Source organism: Megalobrama amblycephala, linkage group LG16, assembly GCF_018812025.1.
Source record: "Megalobrama amblycephala isolate DHTTF-2021 linkage group LG16, ASM1881202v1, whole genome shotgun sequence".
NCBI lineage: Eukaryota > Metazoa > Chordata > Actinopteri > Cypriniformes > Xenocyprididae > Megalobrama > Megalobrama amblycephala.
In genome coordinates, this window is record NC_063059.1 from 43,401,846 (window position 1) to 43,426,153 (window position 24,308).

Below are 24,308 nucleotides of genomic sequence, written 5' to 3' on the forward strand. Positions count from 1 at the left end.
CACATACTCACACAGACACTCATATACTCACACATACACATACATTCATATACTCACACAGACACTCATATACTCACACATACACATACATTCATATACTCACACAGACACTCATATACTCACACATACACATACATTCATATACTCACACAGACACTCATATACTCACACATACACATACATTCATATACTCACACAGACACTCATATACTCACACAGACACTCATATACTCACACATACACATACACTCATATACTCACACAGACACTCATATACTCACATACTCACACACTCATACTCGCACATATTCAAACACTCATATACTGACACATACTCACACAGACACTCATATACTCACACATACACATACATTCATATACTCACACAGACACTCATATACTCACACATACACTCATATACTCACACAGACACTCATATACTCACACATACACACATATTCACATACTCACACATACACTCATATACTCACACATGCACTCATATACTCACATACACACACTCATATACTCACACAGACACTCATATACTCACACATACACTCATATATTCACACAGACACTCATATACTCACACATACTCACACATACTCACACACATACTCATATACTCACACATACACTCATATACTCACATAGACACTCATATACTCACACAGACACTCATATACTCACACATACTCACACATACTCATATACTCACACAGACACTCATATACTCACACATACACACATATTCATATACTCACACATACACTCATATACTCACACATGCACTCATATACTCACACATGCACTCATATACTCACATACACACACTCATATACTCACACAGACACTCATATACTCACACATACACTCATATACTCACACAGACACTCATATACTCACACAGACACTCATATACTCACACATACTCACACACATACTCACACATACTCACACACATACTCATATACTCACACATACACTCATATACTCACATAGACACTCATATACTCACACATACACTCATATACTCACACATACTCACACATACTCATATACTCACACAGACACTCATATACTCACACATACACACATATTCATATACTCACACATACTCACATAGACACTCATATACTCACACAGACACTCATATACTCACACATACTCACACATACTCATATACTCACACATGCACTCATATACTCACACATACACTCATATACTCACACAGACACTCATATACTCACACATACTCACACAGACACTCATATACTCACACATACTCACACAGACACTCATATACTCACACAGACACTCATATACTCACACATACACTCATATACTCACACATGCACTCATATACTCACATACTCACACACACTCATATACTCACACATACACTCATATACTCACACATACACTCATATACTCACACAGACACTCATATACTCACATATACTCACACAGACACTCATATACTCACACATACACTCATATACTCACACAGACACTCATATACTCACACAGACACTCATATACTCACACAGACACTCATATACTCACAGAGACACTCATATACTCACACATACTCACACAGACACTCATATACTCACACATACTCACACATACACTCATATACTCACACATACACTCATATACTCACACAGACACTCATATACTCACACATACTCACACATACACTCATATACTCACACAGACACTCATATACTCACACAGACACTCATATACTCACACATACACTCATATACTCACACATACACTCATATACTCACACAGACACTCATATACTCACACAGACACTCATATACTCTCACACACACACACACACACTCGCACTCATACTCGCACACTCACACACTCACACAGGTTTGTTTTGCTATCTTAGTGAGGACTCTCATTAGGTGTAATGGTTTTTATACTGTACAAACCGTACATTCTCTCCCCCTACACTACCCTAAACCTGCCCATCACTGGAAACATTCTGCATTTTTACATTTTTAATAAAACATTGTTTAGTATGTTTTTTAACTATTTTAAACACGAGGACTCATGAAATGTCCTCATAAAACATGTTTACGTCGTAATACCAAAGTAATACCCATGTCATTATACACATTTGTGTCCTCATAAATCACACACACACACACACACACACACACACACACACACACACACACACACACACACACACACACATCCAGGTCATTTCCTGTTCATGCAAACCAATGACATACTTTGCAGGACCACAAAACCACTAACTCGAAAACACTGGATTCATTGTGTTTATAATGCTGATGTCAATAAAGATGCATGAAAACATTCACTTCCCAGATGAAAAAACAAAACTGGGTGAATAAACATCTCACAACAAAAATAAAGGAAGTACAACAAATACATCTATGATGGATACATAACTCAATTAAAATATATTTTTCTCACATTACAGTAATGGAATTAGAGGGAAATAACTGGGCTTCAGTCTTGTTTTTCCTCTGGTTCTAGGGTTTAATATGAGCTGAACAGACTGAACGCTCTCCTGGATCTGTTAAACGCGTCCTCTAATGTCCCTCCGATGCCTGAGGAAGAGACTTTACGACTCGCAAACCCAAAAGATGGAAAACGGCACTTGATGCCAAAACTCAAGACGCAGAAGACTCGTTTGGAATCCACGGAAACTTCTGAGCTCAAATCCTCCTCGTACTATTTTTATGCTTATGTGTTTGAATAGACACACAAAACAATTTAGCAAACAATGCGGGAAGAAACGTTTTACTGCAGACATAAAGGGTTTAAACTAGATTTTCTGATTGCAGAACCATGAGCCGTTTGTGACCGTGCAAAACTCAACATCGACATCTGATCCCTAGTGAAGTAGCAGCACAAGACACTGGAGGAATCATTCACATCTGGAGCACAAACACTGCAGGACGAGTGAAGTCTAATACTGGGACACCATCAGGGTTATTACTGTAACTAAAACTGAAACATGTCCGCGAGGCCTATCGTGATTATTGTTTAATTGTCTGATCGTGGTTATTCAATCTAATTGCAATTATTTGAGACAGGAGCAATAATTGTGCAGTTTAAATTTCAATCACATTTTGCCAAATAATATAAAAACACTGTTATAAAGTACACAAAGGTCTTCCTTCATATAAAATGAAGATTTGTGGGTTTAATCAGACTGCATTATTATATTACATTATATTATATTATATTATTAGTGCTGTCAAATCAATTAATCCAACATAAAAGTTTGTAAATATATTTGTGAATATATATACACACTTATACATTTTATGTTAGATGCAATTAATTGCTTTGACAGCACTACATATTATATACTATATACTATTATATATCATAACTAGTGCTGTCAAATCGATTAATCTAACATAAAAGTTTGTGTATATATATATATATATATATATATATATATATATATATATATATATATATATATATATATATATATATATACACACACAAACTTACAAACTTTTATGTTACATGCGATTTTCGCTTTGACAGTACTACATATTATACTATATAAACTATACCATATACTATTATATATTATATGATTTTATATTATAATTAGTGCTGTCAAATTAGTTCAGTGTGTGTATATACATTATATATATATATATATATATATATATATATATTATACACACACACACATTTATACACACAAAGTTTTATGTTAGATGTGATAAATCACTTTGACAGCACTACATATTATACACTATACAATACTATATATATATTATATACTATTATATGATATATATTATATAATTATTAATTTCCTCAGCATTAAACTAAATCATATGGGCCTATTTTATTATAATTTTATTATTATATTATATATGATTCCAAGTGACATGAACAAAAGAGAAATAAATCATTATTCACAATTATTTGAATGGCAATTAATCTTCAGCACAAAATTCATGATAATGACAGGCCTATCCCTTACTTGAAATAAAATAAGTTATTTTAAGTTTATTTTAAAAAATTAACTTATTTATCTAGAGTCCAAGCCCACATTTCTCATTTTCATTTAGTTTAACATGATGTGCTAAAATAACTAAAACTAAATAAAAAATTATACAACTATATAGATATATTCTTAAAAAAAAATGACAAAAACATTGAATTAAATGACTAAAATTGTATCTAAAATGTAATAAAAACCGTAATAGTATCTCAAATAACACTGGGTACGATCAGGACGAATAAGTCGAAAATCTGATGAGAAGCACACAAAAACTTCCCACAAAAAAACAAACATGAAGAATTTGTAAAAAATGAATGTAAGAAATTAATGTGTCATATAACACCCTTATTTCCCGTGAAAACATCACTTGTGTATCATAATGGCAGTTCTACACTTGAAAGTGCTATTTAAGTCAATCCTCACCAATACTAGTGCTGATAGTGATGTGCAGAAACCTCTAGCACTGACTATTAAAGTTGAGCCTGTAAGTGCAGCGTTTGTGCTTCAGACATGACTGCAATAGAGCTGGCAATAGTACAAGCAATGGAGTAGAATATTACAATTAGAGCAGATAAAGATAATACAAAGACAGAAAATGGGGCATTACATAAACAAGGAAGCACACAGAAAAAACAAAATACAGAACATTACTTGCAGCAGAGTTTTGAATATACTGTAATCTGGCAATGGAGCTAGCAGATGGATGACTGTTTCAGAATCGTTGAAGCTAATGAAGGGATGGAGCTGGGCAGTGCGACGTAAGTGAAAAAATGTTGTTTTGGTGATGGAGTTGATATGAGCCTCAAAGGAGAGGGAGAGATCAAGAATAACTACTATCAATCTCACAGGTGAAGTCATGACGAATTGTGCTGGCAAGTGAAGGAGTTCCAGTGATGATCTATGTTTAGTTTCAGAAGGTTGGAGTGGAGCCATCTTTTTATTTCATTCACACAAGCAGAATTTTTTCAATTTAAGTGGATAGAGCAGGTTTACAGATAGTATGGATCTGGATGTCATCAGTGTAGAAATGATAGGCCTAGTTGATGTAAAATCTGACCCAGGAGTAGTATGTAGATGAGGAATAATAATGGACCTAGTACCGAACCCTGAGGGACACCCTGCTTCAGGAGGACAGTAGAAGATCGAAAATCCTGCATTGAAATGTAGAACTGTCTATCAAAGAGACAGAAAGAATGCCAAGAAAGGGCAACACCCTGGAAATACCTACATCCGAGAGGCAGGAAATAAGTCATTTGTGACTGACAATATCAAAGGTGGAGCTGAGATCGAGAAGTAGAAGTACAAAGAGAGAGCCAAAAAAGTAGTAGGTCATTCACGAGCTTTACAAGGGTGTTTCAGTACAGAGAAGTTTGTGAAAACCAGATTGAAAGGGGAGGAGTGATTAGATGCGCCATATTCAGGTGAAAATGTTTTGCATGGTCAAACATCACTCACATATTATTCAAACGTGAAGGAGTTCCAGTGATGATAATCTCATGTTTAGTTTCAGATATTTGGAGTTCAGTCATCTTATTATTTCATTCACACAAGCAGAATTTTTTTCAATTTGAGTGAATAGAGCAGGTTTACAGGATTTGGACGTCATCAGTGTAGAAGTTATAGGCCTAGCTGATGTAAAATCTGACCCAGGAGTAGTATGTAGATGAGGAATAATAATGGACCTAGAACCGAACCCTGAGGGACACCCTGCTTCGGGAGGACAGTAGAAGATCGAAAATCTTGCATCGAAATGTAAAACTTTCTATCAGAGAGATAGACAGTCAGATCGTATCAAAGGCGGAGCTGAGGTCGGGAGAGGCAAAAAAGCTTTACAAGGGCGTTTCAGTGCTGTGAATTGGGCGAAAACCAGTTTGAAAGGGATCAAAGGGGAGGAGTGATTTTCAGGTGAAAACGTTTTGCATGGTCAAACATCACTCACATATTCTTCAAGCGTGTAAAAATGAGACAAATGCATGTTTGATTCCTCTTGGAGTGTTTGGCAAAAAAATAAAAAGAACCTCATTCAGTTTTTCACAGCTGGCACGAGAGATGCACCAACTGCTTAAAATAGTTCATCTGTTGCGCCAGTCCACACACACAGACACAGAAACTTGTTCTGGCTTGAGTATCCCAGCATGCACACACGTGTGCCGTGCCGGTATAATCTCCCTACGTCTGTATGGAACATTTCATGCCCTCTGGTGAACCGCCAACAGCGCCGTCGCTCAGAAATGCAAGCGTGTTCTGACGCGCTCACCGCTGTAAGAACACCCCCTCCATTTCACCGACCAAACACTGCATTTCAAAACCTCTTCAGATCAGCTCCATCAACATCAACCCGTGTTAGATCATGACAGCAGGCTCTGGAGAGCTCAGTTACACATTTGATCATTCTGCAAATATTATGGGAATGTTACTTTTGAATGTTCTCTGACGTTCTGAAACAAGTAGCAACATTTAAAAGACGTTAACTATAACATTTCAGAAAAATGTTGTATAAACAATGCATGAATAACATTTTGAAAGAACGCTCTATTAACGTTACTGGAAGAACATTTGTTCATAACCTTGTCAGAACGTTAGCCGAAGTTCTGAGTGAGAACTTTCGCCAAAGAAAATGCTGACCTGAAGAAAAATCCAACATCAAGTGCTTCAAAGAATCAACTCAGCCAAACGATGATAACAGGAGGATCTCTGACACTAAAGGGCAATTAAGAACCATTAAAAACCTCAGAGTCATAAAAACAGCATGTTAATGAATGCAGTGTGTTCTGATGGAAACAAAACACACTTATTTACATCCACAGAGCTACACTTGAACTAAATTTGAATTGAATAGAGAGGAAATATTCATTTCCTTGAAATGCATTCACATGATGCTGATGTGTGTGTGGAAACTCTTACAGTACAGTGCTGAGGCGATACCATGGTACAGCAGCGCATTCAGATACTGGATTCTCTGAATTTCCAACAAAATCTCATGGCAGTTTTGTAATGTTTTACGTTTTACTGAATTGGTGGCTAATTCATATCATTTGTACAATCTCATTCGCACGAATTCCTACGATCTGCACGGTTAGGTTTAGGCATGAATCTTCATGCTTCCTTTTTTTCTCAAAATCTAATATAAATCACGTTGTACAAATTCATACAAACTAGCCAATCTCATTTGTAAGTTTTCGTATTATACTCTGCTTCCGTCCCAATGACGGTTAGGCCTAGGTTAGTGCTGCACCTTCAACTTATTCATACATTTTCGTACAACCTGTTTGCACTCCACCTTAATGCATAAAAATCGTACGTTCTTGTATGATCTGCTCCTGCAAAACTGATAATTAGGTTAAGTGGTGCACCTTTCTGCTTATGCGTTTTCTAAAAATTGTACATTTTTGTACAAATAACTTTTTACAAATTCATACCAATTTCATTTGTACATTTTTCGAAAGATCTGCTTACGCATCATTGACGGTTAGGTTTAGTAGCGCACCTCCATCCTTTTATTTTGAAAACTCAAATTGTACGAATTCGCACAAACTAACCAATTTCATTTGTACGTTTTCGTAAGATCTGATTACACACCGTTGACAGTTAGGTTAGTGGTGCCGCTTCATGCTTATTTTTATATAAAAATTGTACGTTTTCATACAAATTGATACGAATCAGCCAATCTCATTCGTGAGTTTTCATATGATCTGCTTAAGCATCATTGACGGTTATGTTTGGTGGTGCACTTTTATCCTTTTTTTCGAAAACTCACATCGTACAAATTCACACAAATTAGCCAATGTCATTTGTACGTTTTCATACAATCTGCTCACGCACCGTCGACGGTTAGGCTAATGGTGCCTCTTCATGCTTATTTTTATCTAAAGATTTAATGTTTTCGTACAAATTTATATGAATTAGCCAATGTCATTCGTAGGTTTTCATACAATCTGCTTACGCACCGTTGACGGTAAGGTTAGTAGTGCCCCTTCATGCTTATTTTTATATAAAAATTTTACATTTTTGTACAAATTAGCCAATGTCATTCGTACGTTTTCGTATGATCTGCTTACGCACCGTTAACGGTAAGGTTAGTAGTGCCCCTTCATGCTTATTTTTATCAAAAAATTTTACGTTTTCGTACGAATTCACACAAATTAACCAATTTCATTTGTACGTTTTCGCATGATCTGCTTACACAACGTTGATGGTTAAGTTAGTGGTGCCCCTTCATGCTTATTTTTATCTAAAAAATTTTCATACATTTTCATACAAATTTATACGAATTAACCAATCTCATTCCTAAGTTTTCGTATGATCTGCTTAGGTTTAGTGGTGCATCTTCATCCATTTTTTCGAAAACTCACATCGTACAAATTCATATGAATTAACCAATTGCATTTGTAGGTTTTCGTACAATCTGCTTACGCAATGTTGACAGTTAGGTTAGTGGTGCCGCTTCATGCTTATTTTTATCTAAAAATTGTACGTTTTCATACAAATTTATACAAATCAGCCAATCTCATTCGTGAGTTTTCATATGACCTGCTTAAACATCGTTAACAGTTAGGTTTAGTGGTGCACATTTATCCTTTTTTTCGAAATACTCACATCGTACAAATTCATACGAATTAACCAATGTCATTCGTACGTTTTCGTATGATCTGCTTACGCACCGTTAACGGTAAGGTTAGTAGTGCCCCTTCATGCTTATTTTTATCAAAAAATTGTAAGTTTTCGTACGAATTCACACAAATTAACCAATTTCATTTGTACGTTTTCGCATGATCTGCTTACACAACGTTGATGGTTAAGTTAGTGGTGCCCCTTCATGCTTATTTTTATCTAAAAATGTTTCATACATTTTCATACAAATTTATACGAATTAATCTCATTCCTAAGTTTTCGTATGATCTGCTTAGGTTTAGTGGTGCATCTTCATCCATTTTTTCGAAAACTCACATCGTACAAATTCATATGAATTAACCAATTTCATTTGTACGTTTTCGTATGATCTGATTACGCAATGTTGACAGTTAGGTTAGTGGTGCCGCTTCATGCTTATTTTTATCTAAAAATTGTACGTTTTCATACAAATTTATACGAATCAGCCAATCTCATTCGTGAGTTTTCATATGACCTGCTTAAACATCGTTAACAGTTAGGTTTAGTGGTGCACATTTATCCTTTTTTTCGAAATACTCACATCGTACAAATTCATACGAATTAACCAATGTCATTCGTACGTTTTCGTATGATCTGCTTACGCAATGTTGACGGTAAGGTTAGTAGTGCCCCTTCATGCTTATTTTTATCAAAAAATTTTAAGTTTTCGTACGAATTTATACAAATTAGCCAATCTCATTTGTGAGTTTTTGAAAGATCTGCTTACGCGCTGTTGACGGTTAGGTTTAGTCATGCACCTCCATCTTTTTATTTCGAAAACTCACATCGTACGAATTAACCAAACTCATTCATACGTTTTCGTACAATCTGCTTACGCAACGTTGATGTTAAGATAGTGGTGCCCCTTCATGCTCATTTTTATCTAAAAATTTTTCATACATTTTCATACAAATTTATACGAATTAACCAATCTCATTCCTGAAGTTTTCGTAAGATCTGCTTAGGTTTAGTGGTGCATCTTCATCCTTTTTTTTTTTTTCGAAAACTCACATCGTACAAATTCATATGAATTAACCAATTGCATTTGTATGTTTTCGTGCAATCTGGTTACGCACTATTGACAGTTAGTGGTGCCCCTTCATTCTTATTTTCATCTGAAAAATTGTACGTTTTCGTATGAATTTATACAAATTAGCCAATGTCATTTGTAGGTTTTCGTACAATCTGCTTACGCAATGTTGATGGTAAGGTTACTAGTACCACTTAATGCTTATTTTTATCTAAACATTTTATGTTTTCGTACAAATTTATACAATCTCATTCCTAAGTTTTTGTATGATCTGCTTAGGTTTAGTGGTGCATCTTCATCCTTTTTTTCAGAAACTCACATCATACAAATTCATACAAATTAGCCAATCTAATTCGTACGTTTTCGTATGATCTTCTTAGGCATCCTTGTCGGTTAGGGTAGTGGTGCCCCTTCATGCTTATTTTTATCTAAAAATTGTACGAATTTATACAAATTTGCCAATCTTGTTCCTAAGTTTTTGTATGATCTGCTTACACACTAAAAATCTTATCCATACAAATCACGTTGTACAAATTCATACACAACCGCCACCTTGTAAAATACTTACATCATGAGATAGGGTTAGACTTTCTCAGTAATTGATCATGACTCATCCATGACTCTCACAGTCTGTTGTGATTACACACAGATTCTTAAAATAAACTGAAAATGTTTTGCATGGTCAGAAGAAATCATTTGGAAACTGGTTTAACCAATGCAACGGGAAGCACCAACTCGAGACATCAAGGAAGTTTCACTCCATACACAAGCAATGCTAGAACAATTTTAGAACAGAGTTTAAAGGGTTAGTTCACCCAAAAATGAAAATAATGTCATTTATTACTCACGTCGTTCCACACCCGTAAGACCTTTGTTCATCTTCAGAACACAAATTAAGATATTTTTGATGAAATCTGATGGCTCAGTGAGGCCTGCATAGATGACATTTCCTCTCTCAAGATCCATTAATGTACTAAAAACATATTTAAATCAGTTCATGTGAGTACAGTGGTTCAATATTAATATTATAAAGCCACGAGAATATTTTTGGAGCGGCAAAAAATAAAATAACGATTTATTTAGTGATGGCCGATTTCAAAACACTGCTTCAGGAAGCTTCGGAGCATAATGAATCAGCGTGTCGAATCAGCGGTTCGGAGCGCCAAAGTCACGTGATTTCAGCAGTTTGGCGGTTTGACACGCGATCCGAATCATGATTCTGTTTTTTTTGCCGCTCCAAAAATATTCTCGTGGCTTTATAATATTAATATTGAACCACTGTACTCACATGAACTGATTTAAATATGTTTTCAGTACATTAATGGATCTTGAGAGAGGAAATGTCATTGCTGGCTATGCAGGCCTCACTGAGCCATCGGATTTCAACAAAAATATCTTAATTTGTGTTCTGAAGATGAACGAAGGTCTTACGGGTGTGGAACGACATGAGGGTGAATAATAAATGACATTATTTTCATTTTTGGGTGAACTAACCCCTAAACTAAAAAGCATTATAAGAAATGCATGCATTTACACGGCTTTTCCATGCCTGCAGAATAATTCCAGAAAGAGTTTTCCATGACCATGGGAGAGAATGCCATGGTACCAGCCTGTTGCTCACAGTAGTGCATGTAGTTATTTTTATGCATGATGAGGTGGAGGTCACACTGGTCACGTGACCTCTGCGGCTCCCGCGTGCCAACTCAAGTGTTTGGATTTTAAACTAGTACACTGAAGTGAAATTTACTGTACATAAACCCTCGTGCTTCACAACAAAACTAAATTATGATGACACACACTATAAAATAACAACACAAAACAAAGCTTGACTAATAATATTGGCCACTAAACAACTTTTAAATCGTCTAAACTCTAAAATATATACATAAAAGAACTTTCTAAATCAAACTGTTGCTTGTGCATTCATTTATAGGCACACAACGCTCCTGTTATAAAGACGCGTCGCTCGCTTTCAGCGTAGACAGGGTGTGAAAGCAAGAAAGAAAGCAAGAAAGTTCACAAACACACTAAATATGATGTGTTCTGGATAAATAACGTGAAATATAAATATTTAATAGTAAAGCATGGCTCTTACAGCACGCATAACGCGTACGCGCCGTTCACGCTCTCGCTGTCCCGCACCAGGAAACTCCCGTCCCGCCCGGCTCGAGCGAGCAGCTCCTCCGCCGCCGCGCGACTCAGATCCCGGTGATACCAGAGCGGCGGAGCGGGACACACTCCGGCCATCGCGGAATCCAGTAATCCTCCAAAACACAGTCCGGATCCACTGCAAACGCGGCGCAGAAGCCGCGGGCCGCGCGTCAGCCGCACGCACCGCTCGAGCGTCTAAAAGTTTTCAGAGTTTCTCCTGCTTTCCTGTTAGTTCCTGAAAAACCTCCATGAGAGAGAAACACACAACAGCAGCTCACATCCAACAGCAGGGGCGCGCAGAGACACGGCGCGCGCGCGCACACGCGCTACAGACACACTGGGGCTAGTTGTCACACACTTTACCCACTGAATATTTCTTAGTTTGTTTTTTAAACCCAATTTCTGAACACGCACTGACAATTTTAAATGTGTGAGAACTATTAATACTATTTTTATCAAATTATTTGTAGTTATTTTTCATATTGTGGGTTTTATAGGCCTATTGAATTTAATTAGGCTCAATTTGACCCGCACTATAAAGATTGTTTATCAGTTTGTGAGGAAGAATGTAATGTTGTATTTTAGTTTGGATGACAGAAGTGAGGAAACAAGCACTCTTTAAAGTAGCTGACAGAATCACACTTCAGACACACTCACACTCTGTCAGTTTGTGTTTTCACACACATAAACAACACACATCAACTGCAGTGTGGAGTAAATTAATACAGTTGTCGTGTCAGATTGTGTCTATAAGAGAGTAAAGTAACACAGAAGGTTATAGCTGGATCTTCTCATGATATTTCAGTGTTTTTCTGTCTAAAGTTGAGCTGTTCTCCATGAGAGTGATGAATGAGTGATAATCAGCTCTGGACTCTGAGTGACGCTTCAGATATCCTGCGGGTTCAACAGCGCCGCCTGTCGGTTCACTGATACCAGAGTCTGACTGCAGAGGGCGCTGATGGACCACAACCTATCTATCTATCTATCTATCTATCTATCTATCTACTGACTTTCTATCTATCTATCTATCTATCTATCTATCTATCTATCTATCTATCTATCTATCTATCTAATGTCTGACTTTCTATCTATCTATCTATCTATCTATCTACTGACTTTCTATCTATCTATCTATCTATCTATATATCTAATGTCTGACTTTCTATCTATCTATCTATCTATCTATCTATCTATCTATCTATCTATCTATCTACTGACTTTCTATCTATCTATCTATCTATCTATCTATCTAATGTCTGACTTTCTATCTATCTATCTATCTATCTATCTATCTACTGATCTTTCTATCTATCTATCTATCTATCTATCTAATGTCTGACTTTCTATCTATCTATCTATCTATCTACTGACTTTCTATCTATCTATCTATCTATCTATCTATCTATCTAATGTCTGACTTTCTATCTATCTATCTATCTATCTATCTATCTATCTACTGACTTTCTATCTATCTATCTATCTATCTATCTATCTATCTATCTATCTATCTAATGTCTGACTTTCTATCTATCTATCTATCTACTGACTTTCTATCTATCTATCTATCTATCTATCTAATGTCTGACTTTCTATCTATCTATCTATCTATCTATCTATCTACTGACTATCTATCTATCTATCTAATGTCTGACTTTCTATCTATCTATCTATCTATCTAATGTCTGACTTTCTATCTATCCGTCTATCTATCTAATGTCTGACTTTCTATCTATCTATCTATCTATCTATTCTAATGTCTGACTTTCTGTCTATCTATCTATCTATTCTAATGTCTGACTTTCTATCTATCCGTCTGTCTGTCTATCTATCTATCTATCTATTCTAATGTCTGACTTTCTATCTATCTATCTATCTATCTATCTATCTATCTATTCTAATGTCTGACTTTCTATCTATCCGTCTATCTATCTATCTAATGTCTGACTTTCTATCTATCCGTCTGTCTGTCTATCTATCTATCTATCTATCTATCTATCTATCTATCTATCTAATGTCTGACTTTCTATCTATCCGTCTATCTATCTATCTAATGTCTGACTTTCTATCTATCTATCTATCTATCTATCTACTTTCTATCTATCTATCTATCTATCTATCTATCTATCTAATGTCTGACTTTCTATCTATCTATCTATCTATCTATCTATCTATCTACTGACTTTCTATCTATCTATCTATCTAATGTCTGACTTTCTATCTATCTATCTATCTATCTATCTATCTACTGACTTTCTATCTATCTATCTATCTATCTATCTAATGTCTGACTTTCTATCTATCTATCTATCTATCTATCTATCTATCTACTGACTTTCTATCTATCTATCTATCTATCTAATGTCTGACTATCTATCTATCTATCTATCTATCTATCTATCTATCTAATGTCTGACTTTCTATCTATCTATCTATCTATCTATTCTAATGTCTGACTTTCTGTCTATCTATCTATCTATTCTAATGTCTGACTTTCTATCTATCCGTCTGTCTGTCTATCTATCTATCTATCTATCTATCTATCTATCTATTCTAATGTCTGACTTTCTATCTATCCGTCTGTCTGTCTGTCTATCTATCTATCTATCTATCTATCTATCTATCTATCTATTCTAATGTCTGACTTTCTATCTATCTATCTATCTATCTACTGACTTTCTATCTATCTATCTATCTATCTATCTAATGTCTGACTTTCTATCTATCTATCTATCTATCTACTGACTTTCTATCTATCTATCTATCTATCTATCTATCTAATGTCTGACTTTCTATCTATCTATCTATCTATCTATTCTAATGTCTGACTTTCTGTCTATCTATCTATCTATTCTAATGTCTGACTTTCTATCTATCCGTCTGTCTGTCTGTCTATCTATCTATCTATCTATCTATCCGTCTATCTATCTATCTAATGTCTGACTTTCTATCTATCTATCTATCTATCTATCTATCTATCTATTCTAATGTCTGACTTTCTGTCTATCTATCTATCTATTCTAATGTCTGACTTTCTATCTATCCGTCTGTCTGTCTGTCTATCTATCTATCTATCTATCTATCTATCTATTCTAATGTCTGACTTTCTATCTATCTATCTATCTATCTATCTATCTATTCTAATGTCTGACTTTCTATCTATCTATCTATCTATCTATCTATCTATCTATCTATCCGTCTATCTATCTAATGTCTGACTTTCTATCTATCTATCTATCTATCTATCTATCTATCTATCTATCTATCTATCTATCTATCCGTCTATCTATTCTAATGTCTGACTTTCTGTCTATCTATCTATCTATTCTAATGTCTGACTTTCTATCTATCCGTCTGTCTGTCTGTCTATCTATCTATCTATCTATTCTAATGTCTGACTTTCTATCTATCTATCTATCTATCTATCTATCTATCTATCTATCTATCTATCTATCTATCCGTCTATCTATCTATCTAATGTCTGACTTTCTATCTATCTATCTATCTATCTATCTATCTATCTATCTAATGTCTGACTTTCTATCTATCTGTCTGTCTGTCTGTCTGTCATTCTGTCTATCTATCTATCTATCTATCTATCTATCTATTTAATGTCTGACTTTCTATCTATCTATCTATCTATTTATCTATCTATCTCTATTTCTGACTATCTATCTGATTATCTATCTATCTATCCATCTGTATGTCTGTGTAAACTTATGTGATATATTTAAAGGTGCCCTATAACCAGTTTTCACAAGATGTAATATAAGTCTAAGGTGTCCCCTGAATGTGTCTGTGAAGTTTCAGCTCAAAATGCCCCATAGATTTTTTTTTATTAATTTTTTTAACTGCCTATTTTGGGGCATCATTAACTATGCACCGATTCAGCGCGCGGCCCCTTTAAATAGCGCACTCCCTGTCTAGGATCAGTTACAGTTTTTCTCCATTGGTTTGGCTCATTTTTTGAAACAGAAATTACATTCTCAAAACTCTAAGATCATTTGGCAAAACAGTCTTACAGTTCAGCACAACACTATAGCTCACTTGCAAAAGCTAATATCTCTCCCAAAACTGTTCACTCATGTTTAAAAAAAGCTCATACCTCTCCCAAAACAGAGAAAAAATCCTCAATAGGATTGAGAGTAAGGTGGTAGGAACACCATAACCATCCTTGGATGAGTAGTGAACCAGGTGAGCGGGCCACGGTGGAAATTCACACTGTCCCATACAATGACATATTGTGGTAGGTGAGGCCCTACGAGACCTCTCTCATTTTCAGGGTTCAAATCAAAATGAAGGCGGTCCAAGAAGATGAGAAGCTTCTGTGTATTGCATGGGCCAAGTCTGGGGATGTGAGTGACCACACCACTCTCAGATATGGCAGCACACATAGTTATATTGCCCCCTCGCCTCCTTCGTTAGTCACGTTCTAGTTTCACCTTGCTGTAATAAATTTATCAAATGTTCCAAGGATTCATATATGGTATTCATGGTATTATGTTCTTGACTAATTTTGACAATTGAACAGACTATTGTGCACGTGATGACTTATACAATGAAATGATGCTGACACGTTTTGGAGCGAACGACCATTAGACTGAGAATCAACAATCAGTTTAGATCAACAAGATCTATTCACTTGAAAATTGTGCTAAATGTAGGCTACCTGTACTTTATTATTTGCAAAGATGTACTGAGACATTGAGACATGTACTTAGACATTTGCAATTTGATGAAATGAATGAGAAAATCAATTCTGTTGTGAACAATTACCTAGTGGTTTGGAGATTTGTCCATGTTGTTTTGAGAATGTTATTTCTGTTTCAAGAAATGAGCCAAACCAATGGAGAAAAACGGTAATATTAGCATATTGGCGAAGCATATTTGGCAAACGATCCAGTTTGCGCTCTGAAGAACGACAGTGCTTTACAACGTATTCTTGCAGCATTGAAGCTAATCCCGAAAAAATCTGTTGATTTCTGGAACGAATTATACAGTTTTTCTCAGTTGCTTTGGTGCATTTCTCACATCACTATTTACATTTGCACAACAGTTAATGCAGTTCTCAAAACAATTAGTACAAACTGCAAAACCTAGTTGATAACCTGCAAAAGCGTGTCACTTGCTCAAAATGGATAGGTCATTCCTCAAAAGCAAGTATTCGTGTCAATGAAAGTGTCAGTGTCATCAAGATGAAAAGTCCTGACACCATTGTTTATGAACAAGATAGTCAAATGGCTTTGTCATGTTTTCATTATGACAGTTTACTCTGTCAATGTTTTCCAATGCAAAAAAGTCAGATCTTGGTGACACTACCTGAAAATGCTCAAGACAGCACTATATACTATTTGCACAGCCATTTGAAAAATACAGTAAAGTTACACATTACTGTATTTAGTGAGGTAACTGACTACAAGACACTGAATATGTATGTTTCACATTTTTACTGCATATGCTCTTTGCAATTCTAATTTGTTCACAGCATTGTGCAAAAGAAAAATTACACCCTTATTTGCAACAAACATAAACTCCCTTTGGGTAGAGCTGTGCACAACTGTAAACAATATTGCAGTACATATGGCAAATCTTTACTGTAACACTACTGTACACTACAGTAAAGCATCACACATTTAAATGTAAAATGTACAGTGACAAGTTCTTGTCCCACTGCAAGCTTCATGTATGACACGATGACAGTAGTGCAGTGCAGATTGTTTAGTGCTGAATTACTGTCCATTTATACACACCTGTTCTCCCGACGAAATGTTTGAATAATTGAATTTACAGTGGTTCTCCCAACATTTGGCTGCACCCTTCGACCAGCCTCAGCCATTGTGAGGCCGTGATTGACAACATGATCCACATTTGTAGCCCTGATTTCATCAGGGATCTGCCTATTGGCCTCTTCTTCCTCTTCCCCTGTTTTGTCCCCTTCCTCCCTGCACCCTTACCCCTCTTCCACGAGGCTGACCTTCCACTTCTGTGTCACAGTATTGTAGAAATGGTACAAAATATGTCCTGCTTGGTTCATATATGCTTGTAAAATGGGGGTTTATGGGATTCAGCTCTGACAGTGATTGTAGAGAAGTGGCTTATCATTGGTTGCAACTAATGCTTCACACACCCCTTCTCATCAGTGAAAGTTGAGATTCACTTGAGAGAAATTGTTCAATTTAGGAGACATTTTCAGGAAAAAAAGATTTAAAAAAAAAAATGTGTAAAATTTGCTTGACAGATTTTGACAACTAGTTCAACATTTTTGTATGTAATGACTCAAGCAATGAAATGAGGACTGTTAGTTTTATATGGAATGACTATTCAGCATTCACAAGTATAGTTTATTTTGACTGACATGACATAAGCAAATGATAATGTTATAAAACAGCGGAGAGTTGTATGAAAGCAATTGATGCATGTCCAAAAGCATTTGCAATTTGTTCGAAGGAATGAGAAACTGCTACTATGATGTGCACAAATGACTAAATGTTGTGGAGGTTGAACTAACTGTTGTGCAAATGTAAAGAGTGATGTGAGAAATGCACCAAAGCGACTGAGAAAAACTGTAATGAGGGAATATTTGCCAGCGTCTACAACTCAAAATCCACTCACCGCTCAAAACGAGTTTTTGTTCAGTGTTAACTTAAACACCTCTGACTGGTCATTGCGTTCCAGAAATCAACAGATTTTTGCTACATAACAATAATGTACATTGTTATGGAATTATGCAGTCAGTTTAATTTATTGTTACAGAACTTCTTGAGATCGCAATGAACCAAGATGAGCGAGATTTTTAGTGATTATAAAGGGAGCTCTCTGCCAAATCCCGCGTGCATAATCTGATCAAATTAACAGTGGTTTGTGAACGTAAACACTTTATTAACAAATAATAATTTATCAGCAGTGTTTATGTTGGGATATGTAGGTTGTGCTGTGACAAGTAAGTTAAAGCTATTTCGAGGAAATCTGTTTAAATGTGTTTTTAAATGGAAATCGCATCTCCTTACCCTGGAGTTGGTTCACCCTCCACCCATGATCAGAAAATTCGGTAACACTTTACTTGAAGGGGTGTGCATAAGACTGACATGACACCTTCATAATCATGACATGACACGTGTCATGAATATGAAGGAGGTTTTATGAATGTTTATGACAACTGTCATTAAGTGTCATTCGCTCAATTATGTCATTTTTAATGCAAAGATGACATTGTTTGAGATGTCTTTGTTACGACAACTTGACATAAACCAAAACATCATAACCTGTCAGTGTCTTTGTCATGAACGTGACATTAGCAAAACATCATAAACTGTCATAAACATGACATAGCAGATTAATTATCAAACTTAAAAAAACTACTTAGCTTTATGGGTTAACATTACATTACATTATTTTGGTAACACTTCAGTATAGGGAACACAGATATAAACTATTAACTATGACTTTTCCCTCAATAAACTCTTAATTTACTGCTTATTATAGTTAATTGTTAGGTTTAGGTATTGGGTAGGATTAATAATGTAGAATAAGGTCATGCAGAATAAGGCATTAATATGTGCTTTATAAGTACTAATAAATAGCCAATATTTTAGCCATATGAATGCTAATAGTAATAAGCAACTAGTTAAAAGACCCTAAAATAAAGTGTTACCATTATTTTATAACAGTCTCATATTTTTTAAGAAATTTGAACTAGTCTATTATCTGACCTTCTGTTGGAGGAAACTTAAAAAAAAAAAAAAAAAAAAACATGAAATGAAAAATAGTCATGACGCTGTTATAAAATTATTTGTCAGAGTATTGTCACTTAATGACATTTTAATGACAAGTTCAATTTGTACTACTGTACTTGAGCTCAAGATACATATTCATGACACTATTATAATGGCCTCATGTCAAAACCAACCACATGACAGTTTAATGTAATGTTAACCCATAAAGCTAAATGATGTCAAGTTGTCATGACAAAGACACTGACAGGTTATGATGTGTTGGTTTATGTCAAGTTGTCATAACTCGGACATCTCAAACAATGTCATCTTTGCATTAAAAATGACATAATTGAGCGAATGACACTTAATGACAGTTGTCATAAACATTCATAAAACCTCCTTCATATTCATGACACGTGTCATGTCATGATTATGCACACCCCTTCAAGTAAAGTGTTACCAAAAAGGTATATATAACGCATTATTACACAAAACGGAACTTGAAACATAATTAGGCCGTATTTATTAATGACTATCACTCGGAGACCTGCCGCCTTCAACTATTTTAATGGTTAGTACACTCAAAAGTCTTTGTTACACTTAAATATGCTACAGATGTAGGCTAGCCTATTTATTGCTATTTTGGTATGTATCGTTTTTATTATTGTGTTGTTCGAGGAATTGAAAAGCTTTTGTGCCTCGTGTTTGCAAAGTAGGCCTAAATTGCCATAATGCAAAGGGGTTTCGTTTTTGGTGTAGTTTGATCTAATTAGGATCGACTATCTTGTGTTTTTGTGGTAATATAGAACTTTATTTCAATAAGAAGTCTATTTCATTAATAGTAATAAATACGGGACATTATTTTGGCGAACGTCTGTTTCTCAGATTATAAAAATGTGGAAACCCAATGCCCCCCCATTCTATATGTTCTGGCGACGGCCCTGATGGTGCTCCGTGGCTAACGGCTAATGCTACACTGTTGGAGAGATTTATAAAGAATGAAGTTGTGTTTATGAATTATACAGACTGCAAGTGTTTAAAAATGAAAATAGCGACGGCTCTTGTCTCCGTGAATACAGTAATAACCGATGGTAACTTTAACCACATTTAACAGTACATTAGCAACATGCTAACGAAACATTTAGAAAGACAATTTACAAATATCACTAAAAATATCATGATATCATGGATCATGTCAGTTATTATTGCTCCATCTGACATTTTTCGCTATTGTTCTTGCTTGCTTTCCTAGTCTGATGATTCAGCTGTGCACAGATCCAGACGTTAATACTGGCTGCCCTTGTCTAATGCCTTGAACATGAGCTGGCATATGCAAATATTGGGGGCGTACATATTAATGATCCCGTCTGTTACGTAACAGTCGGTGTTATGTTGAGATTCGCCTGTTCTTCAGAGATCTTTTAAACAAATGAGATTTATATAAGAAGGAGGAAACAATGGTGTTTGAGACTCACTGTATGTCATTTCCATGTACTGAACTCTTGTTATTCAACTATGCCAAGATAAATTCAATTTTTGATTCTAGGGCACCTTTAATACTTATTAGTCAAATATTATCTATATTAAATTAAATATTATAATTAATAATTAAATATTATCTAGACTTCCCAAAGAGTTAATAAATTAGCTAATCTGTATCATTAAATAGATTACATACAGATTACGTCATATATTAAATAAAGTCACAAGGATGAAATAGGCTTAAACAAATATCATATCTAATCTTTAATTCTGCATTGACTTACATGTACAGAACATCAACACACCTCCATTAATAATGTCTCCTGCAGGCACTTTAGTCTTTAAACATTTATTCGAAAATAACAGTGGGATTGTGATGCGCACGTAAAGCATTTTGGGTGATTTTGAAGTCCGTCGAGGGCCTCAGACGGTGGTGTTTTCAGTATTCTGCCGGTTGACATCAGTGCAGCAGCATCATGAGAAGCGCAAACACATGCAGGCCTGTTGCTATGGCGACCGTCTCTGCATCACCGTTCAGATAGTACTCAGCCACTTTCTTGTTAGGGTTCGGGCCCACGAACCACATCTGCATGCAGCGGCCGCTGTCTTTGGTGAGCGTTGTGTACTTGTAGGAGTTGGACCAGATCTTCTCACACATATCCTGAGCGCTGGGGAAAATCTCAGTCCAGCGGCTGCAGTGAGAGCCTTTCGGACAGTGATTCTTGCCTGTAGAGATGAGAGAAAGACAGTTTTTGGGCTCTGCTGGAACAGGTTGATAATTAATTGTTATATACTTGCACTAGCATATTGAATATGACAGTTTAATTCAAACTTTGACCTGTGGAGGGCAGTAATACACTTAGCAGTGTCTACACTGCCGGAATTCAAATAGAGAAGAAGAAGAAGAAGAAGAGAGCTAGTTCAAGATGAGCATTTATGGTTAAAACGTATAAAATTTAAAATTTTTTTTTTAGAAAATGAGCAATGGTTTCTCTAGATAAGACTCTTATTCCTCGTCTGGGATCGTTTAAAGCTCTTTGAAGCTGCACTGAAACTGTAATTTTGACCTTCAACCATTTGGAGTCCATTGAAGTCCACTATATGGAGAAAAATCCTGGAATGTTTTCATCAAAAACCTTAATTTCTTTTCTACTGAAGAAAGAAAGACATGAACATCTTGGATGACATGGAGGAGAGTAAATTATCAGGAAATTTTAATTTGAAAGTGAACTAATCCTTTAAGACAGAGTGTTTATCTTTGTGAGAAATGCATGATTTCTGACCTGTGCTCCAGTCCCAGCCCTTGTGCCAGTTCTCTTTGCATGTGTAATCGTTCTTACAGTCCTCGTACCAGCTCTCACAATCCTCCCGACACAACGGCACGTCCAGGATTCGCTCCTTACGCCACGACTCATTCGTCTTCACACACACACACACACATAACCATAAATCACATATGCAAGCTTTTTTCTATTATATTTTGTCTAAAGTTTCAATAAACTGTTCCATTTCAAAAACACTGACTATTATTTCAGACTTTACTGACATAAAATCAAATATCTTTAATCCACAAATCAAACAAGGGTAAAACAGTGTGGTTTAGAGGAATAACGCCGCTGTACCGGCTGAATCCAGGGCCCGAGGTGCGGCGAACACTCGTAGAAACACGTGTCCTGAATGAAATGCTTCTTGCATTTTTCGCTCATCATGCCGCAGTGATTCCAGTTAAAGTTGTAGAGGTATGAATTATCCTGATGAGCTTCTTCTGTGGTGTTCGCTGTGCAGCAGGCGCTTTCCTTCCATGGAGAACACTGAGAGACAGACGGAGAAATTACACTAAACACTCAGGAAACATTAAATATTAAACATATACAGCAGGAACCTGGAAAGGTTTCATGGAGGTTAAAGGATCTTGATAAACAGTCTTTATTTTTTAGACAGTATTAGAGTCTCATGCCTGCTGATACAGCTGTCCCTCCGGTCTGGGCTCTGATATCTGGTGTTTTCCGTCCATACACATGTTGAGTTTGTCTACAGAAGAAACGCAGGACGGCAGAGACACCAACAGCAACACCAACAGCCTGAGAGAGAGAGGAGACAGACAAATCAATGAAGATTATTTCAAGGTGAAAGAACAGATATTCTGTTCTCACGTCCTTCTGAACTTTACAAAACAAATTAATATGCAAATAAAATATGCACTATAATACTGGGGTTTTCAAACTGAGAGTGTAGAAAAAAACTGTAGTAAAGAAAGGGAAGAAAATAAATTAATAATAAACAATAAGTCTAAATGTGTAAGTAAATAAGGTAGATTCAAATTAATAAATAAAGCATTAAATTAAAGTATTTTATATATATAAATAAACTAGTTATTTATTGATTTATTAATAGATTAAAATAGATTAGAATATATAAATTCATAAAAATATTAATATAAGTTATTTATATATTAAATTGATGAAATTAGATTAAAATAAATATTAATTGCTAGTTTTACTTAGTTATTAATTTATTAAATATATTAAATTAGAATAAATAAAATGTTAAATAAATATATAAAAATTTGATTCATATAAATAAATACAAATTAGATATATATTATATATCTAATTTGTATTTATTTATATTTTTATATTTAAATATATAAATAAATAAATATTTAACAGTACACTACTATAGTGAGTAGAAAATATATAATAATGTAAATTAAGTATTTCAGTGTATAAGTGAAATTCAGTGAAATATATAAATATTTGATTAATTTGAAATAAATATAAATTATATTATAATTAAATAAATAAAACATAAATATCTAACAGTACACTACCATAGCGAGTAAATTAATCTAAACTAATTTTAGATTTATATAATTAATTTTTCAGTGTATAAGTTGCATGTTTATAAAAGACAGATGCCAAACCAGCAACTAAAGAGGTTACTTAAATATACTGAAGTCCATTTTTTTAACTTAAACATGCAAAACAAAAGAAAAATGAAAATTTTCATTGAAACATACCTTGAAAATAAAATTTCCATTTTATTTTTAGTTAAAGATCCTCTTATTTTCCAGCTTTTTTCTCCCTTCAGCTGAAGTTTGTGAACTGTGTCAATCTTGCTGGTTCAGCTCGATCAAAGTCTACATAATTACTCCTTAAGAGCCATGAATACAGTAATGAGACCCTCCCATGATCCCTCAGTGGGCAGTATTAGCTGTCGGTCACTGCGACCTGCCCTTATGGACTCCAGTTTCATA

At 35.2% G+C, this 24,308-nt stretch overlaps 2 protein-coding genes across 2 annotated transcripts in view; both read right to left on the reverse strand.

Annotated features, from left to right (window-relative positions):
• inppl1a (inositol polyphosphate phosphatase-like 1a) overlaps positions 1-12,208 on the reverse strand; it is a 44,274-nt gene extending 32,066 nt beyond the window's left edge. Inside the window, exon 1 of the mRNA XM_048159728.1 lies at positions 11,806-12,208. Coding sequence (XP_048015685.1) covers positions 11,806-11,957 — 152 coding nt within the window. The 5' untranslated portion in view covers positions 11,958-12,208. The remainder of the gene's footprint in view (positions 1-11,805) is intronic.
• Positions 12,209-21,465: 9,257 nt separating this feature from the next.
• On the reverse strand, positions 21,466-24,246 carry folr (folate receptor). Its single transcript, XM_048159729.1, has 5 exons — positions 24,072-24,246; positions 23,010-23,133; positions 22,675-22,863; positions 22,336-22,471; positions 21,466-21,778 (listed from the first exon to the last, which is right to left on the reverse strand). Exons 1-5 carry the CDS (start codon positions 24,089-24,091, stop codon positions 21,513-21,515), a joined length of 735 nt encoding a protein of 244 aa, XP_048015686.1. The 5' UTR covers positions 24,092-24,246; the 3' UTR covers positions 21,466-21,512.
• Positions 24,247-24,308: the final 62 nt, after the last annotated feature.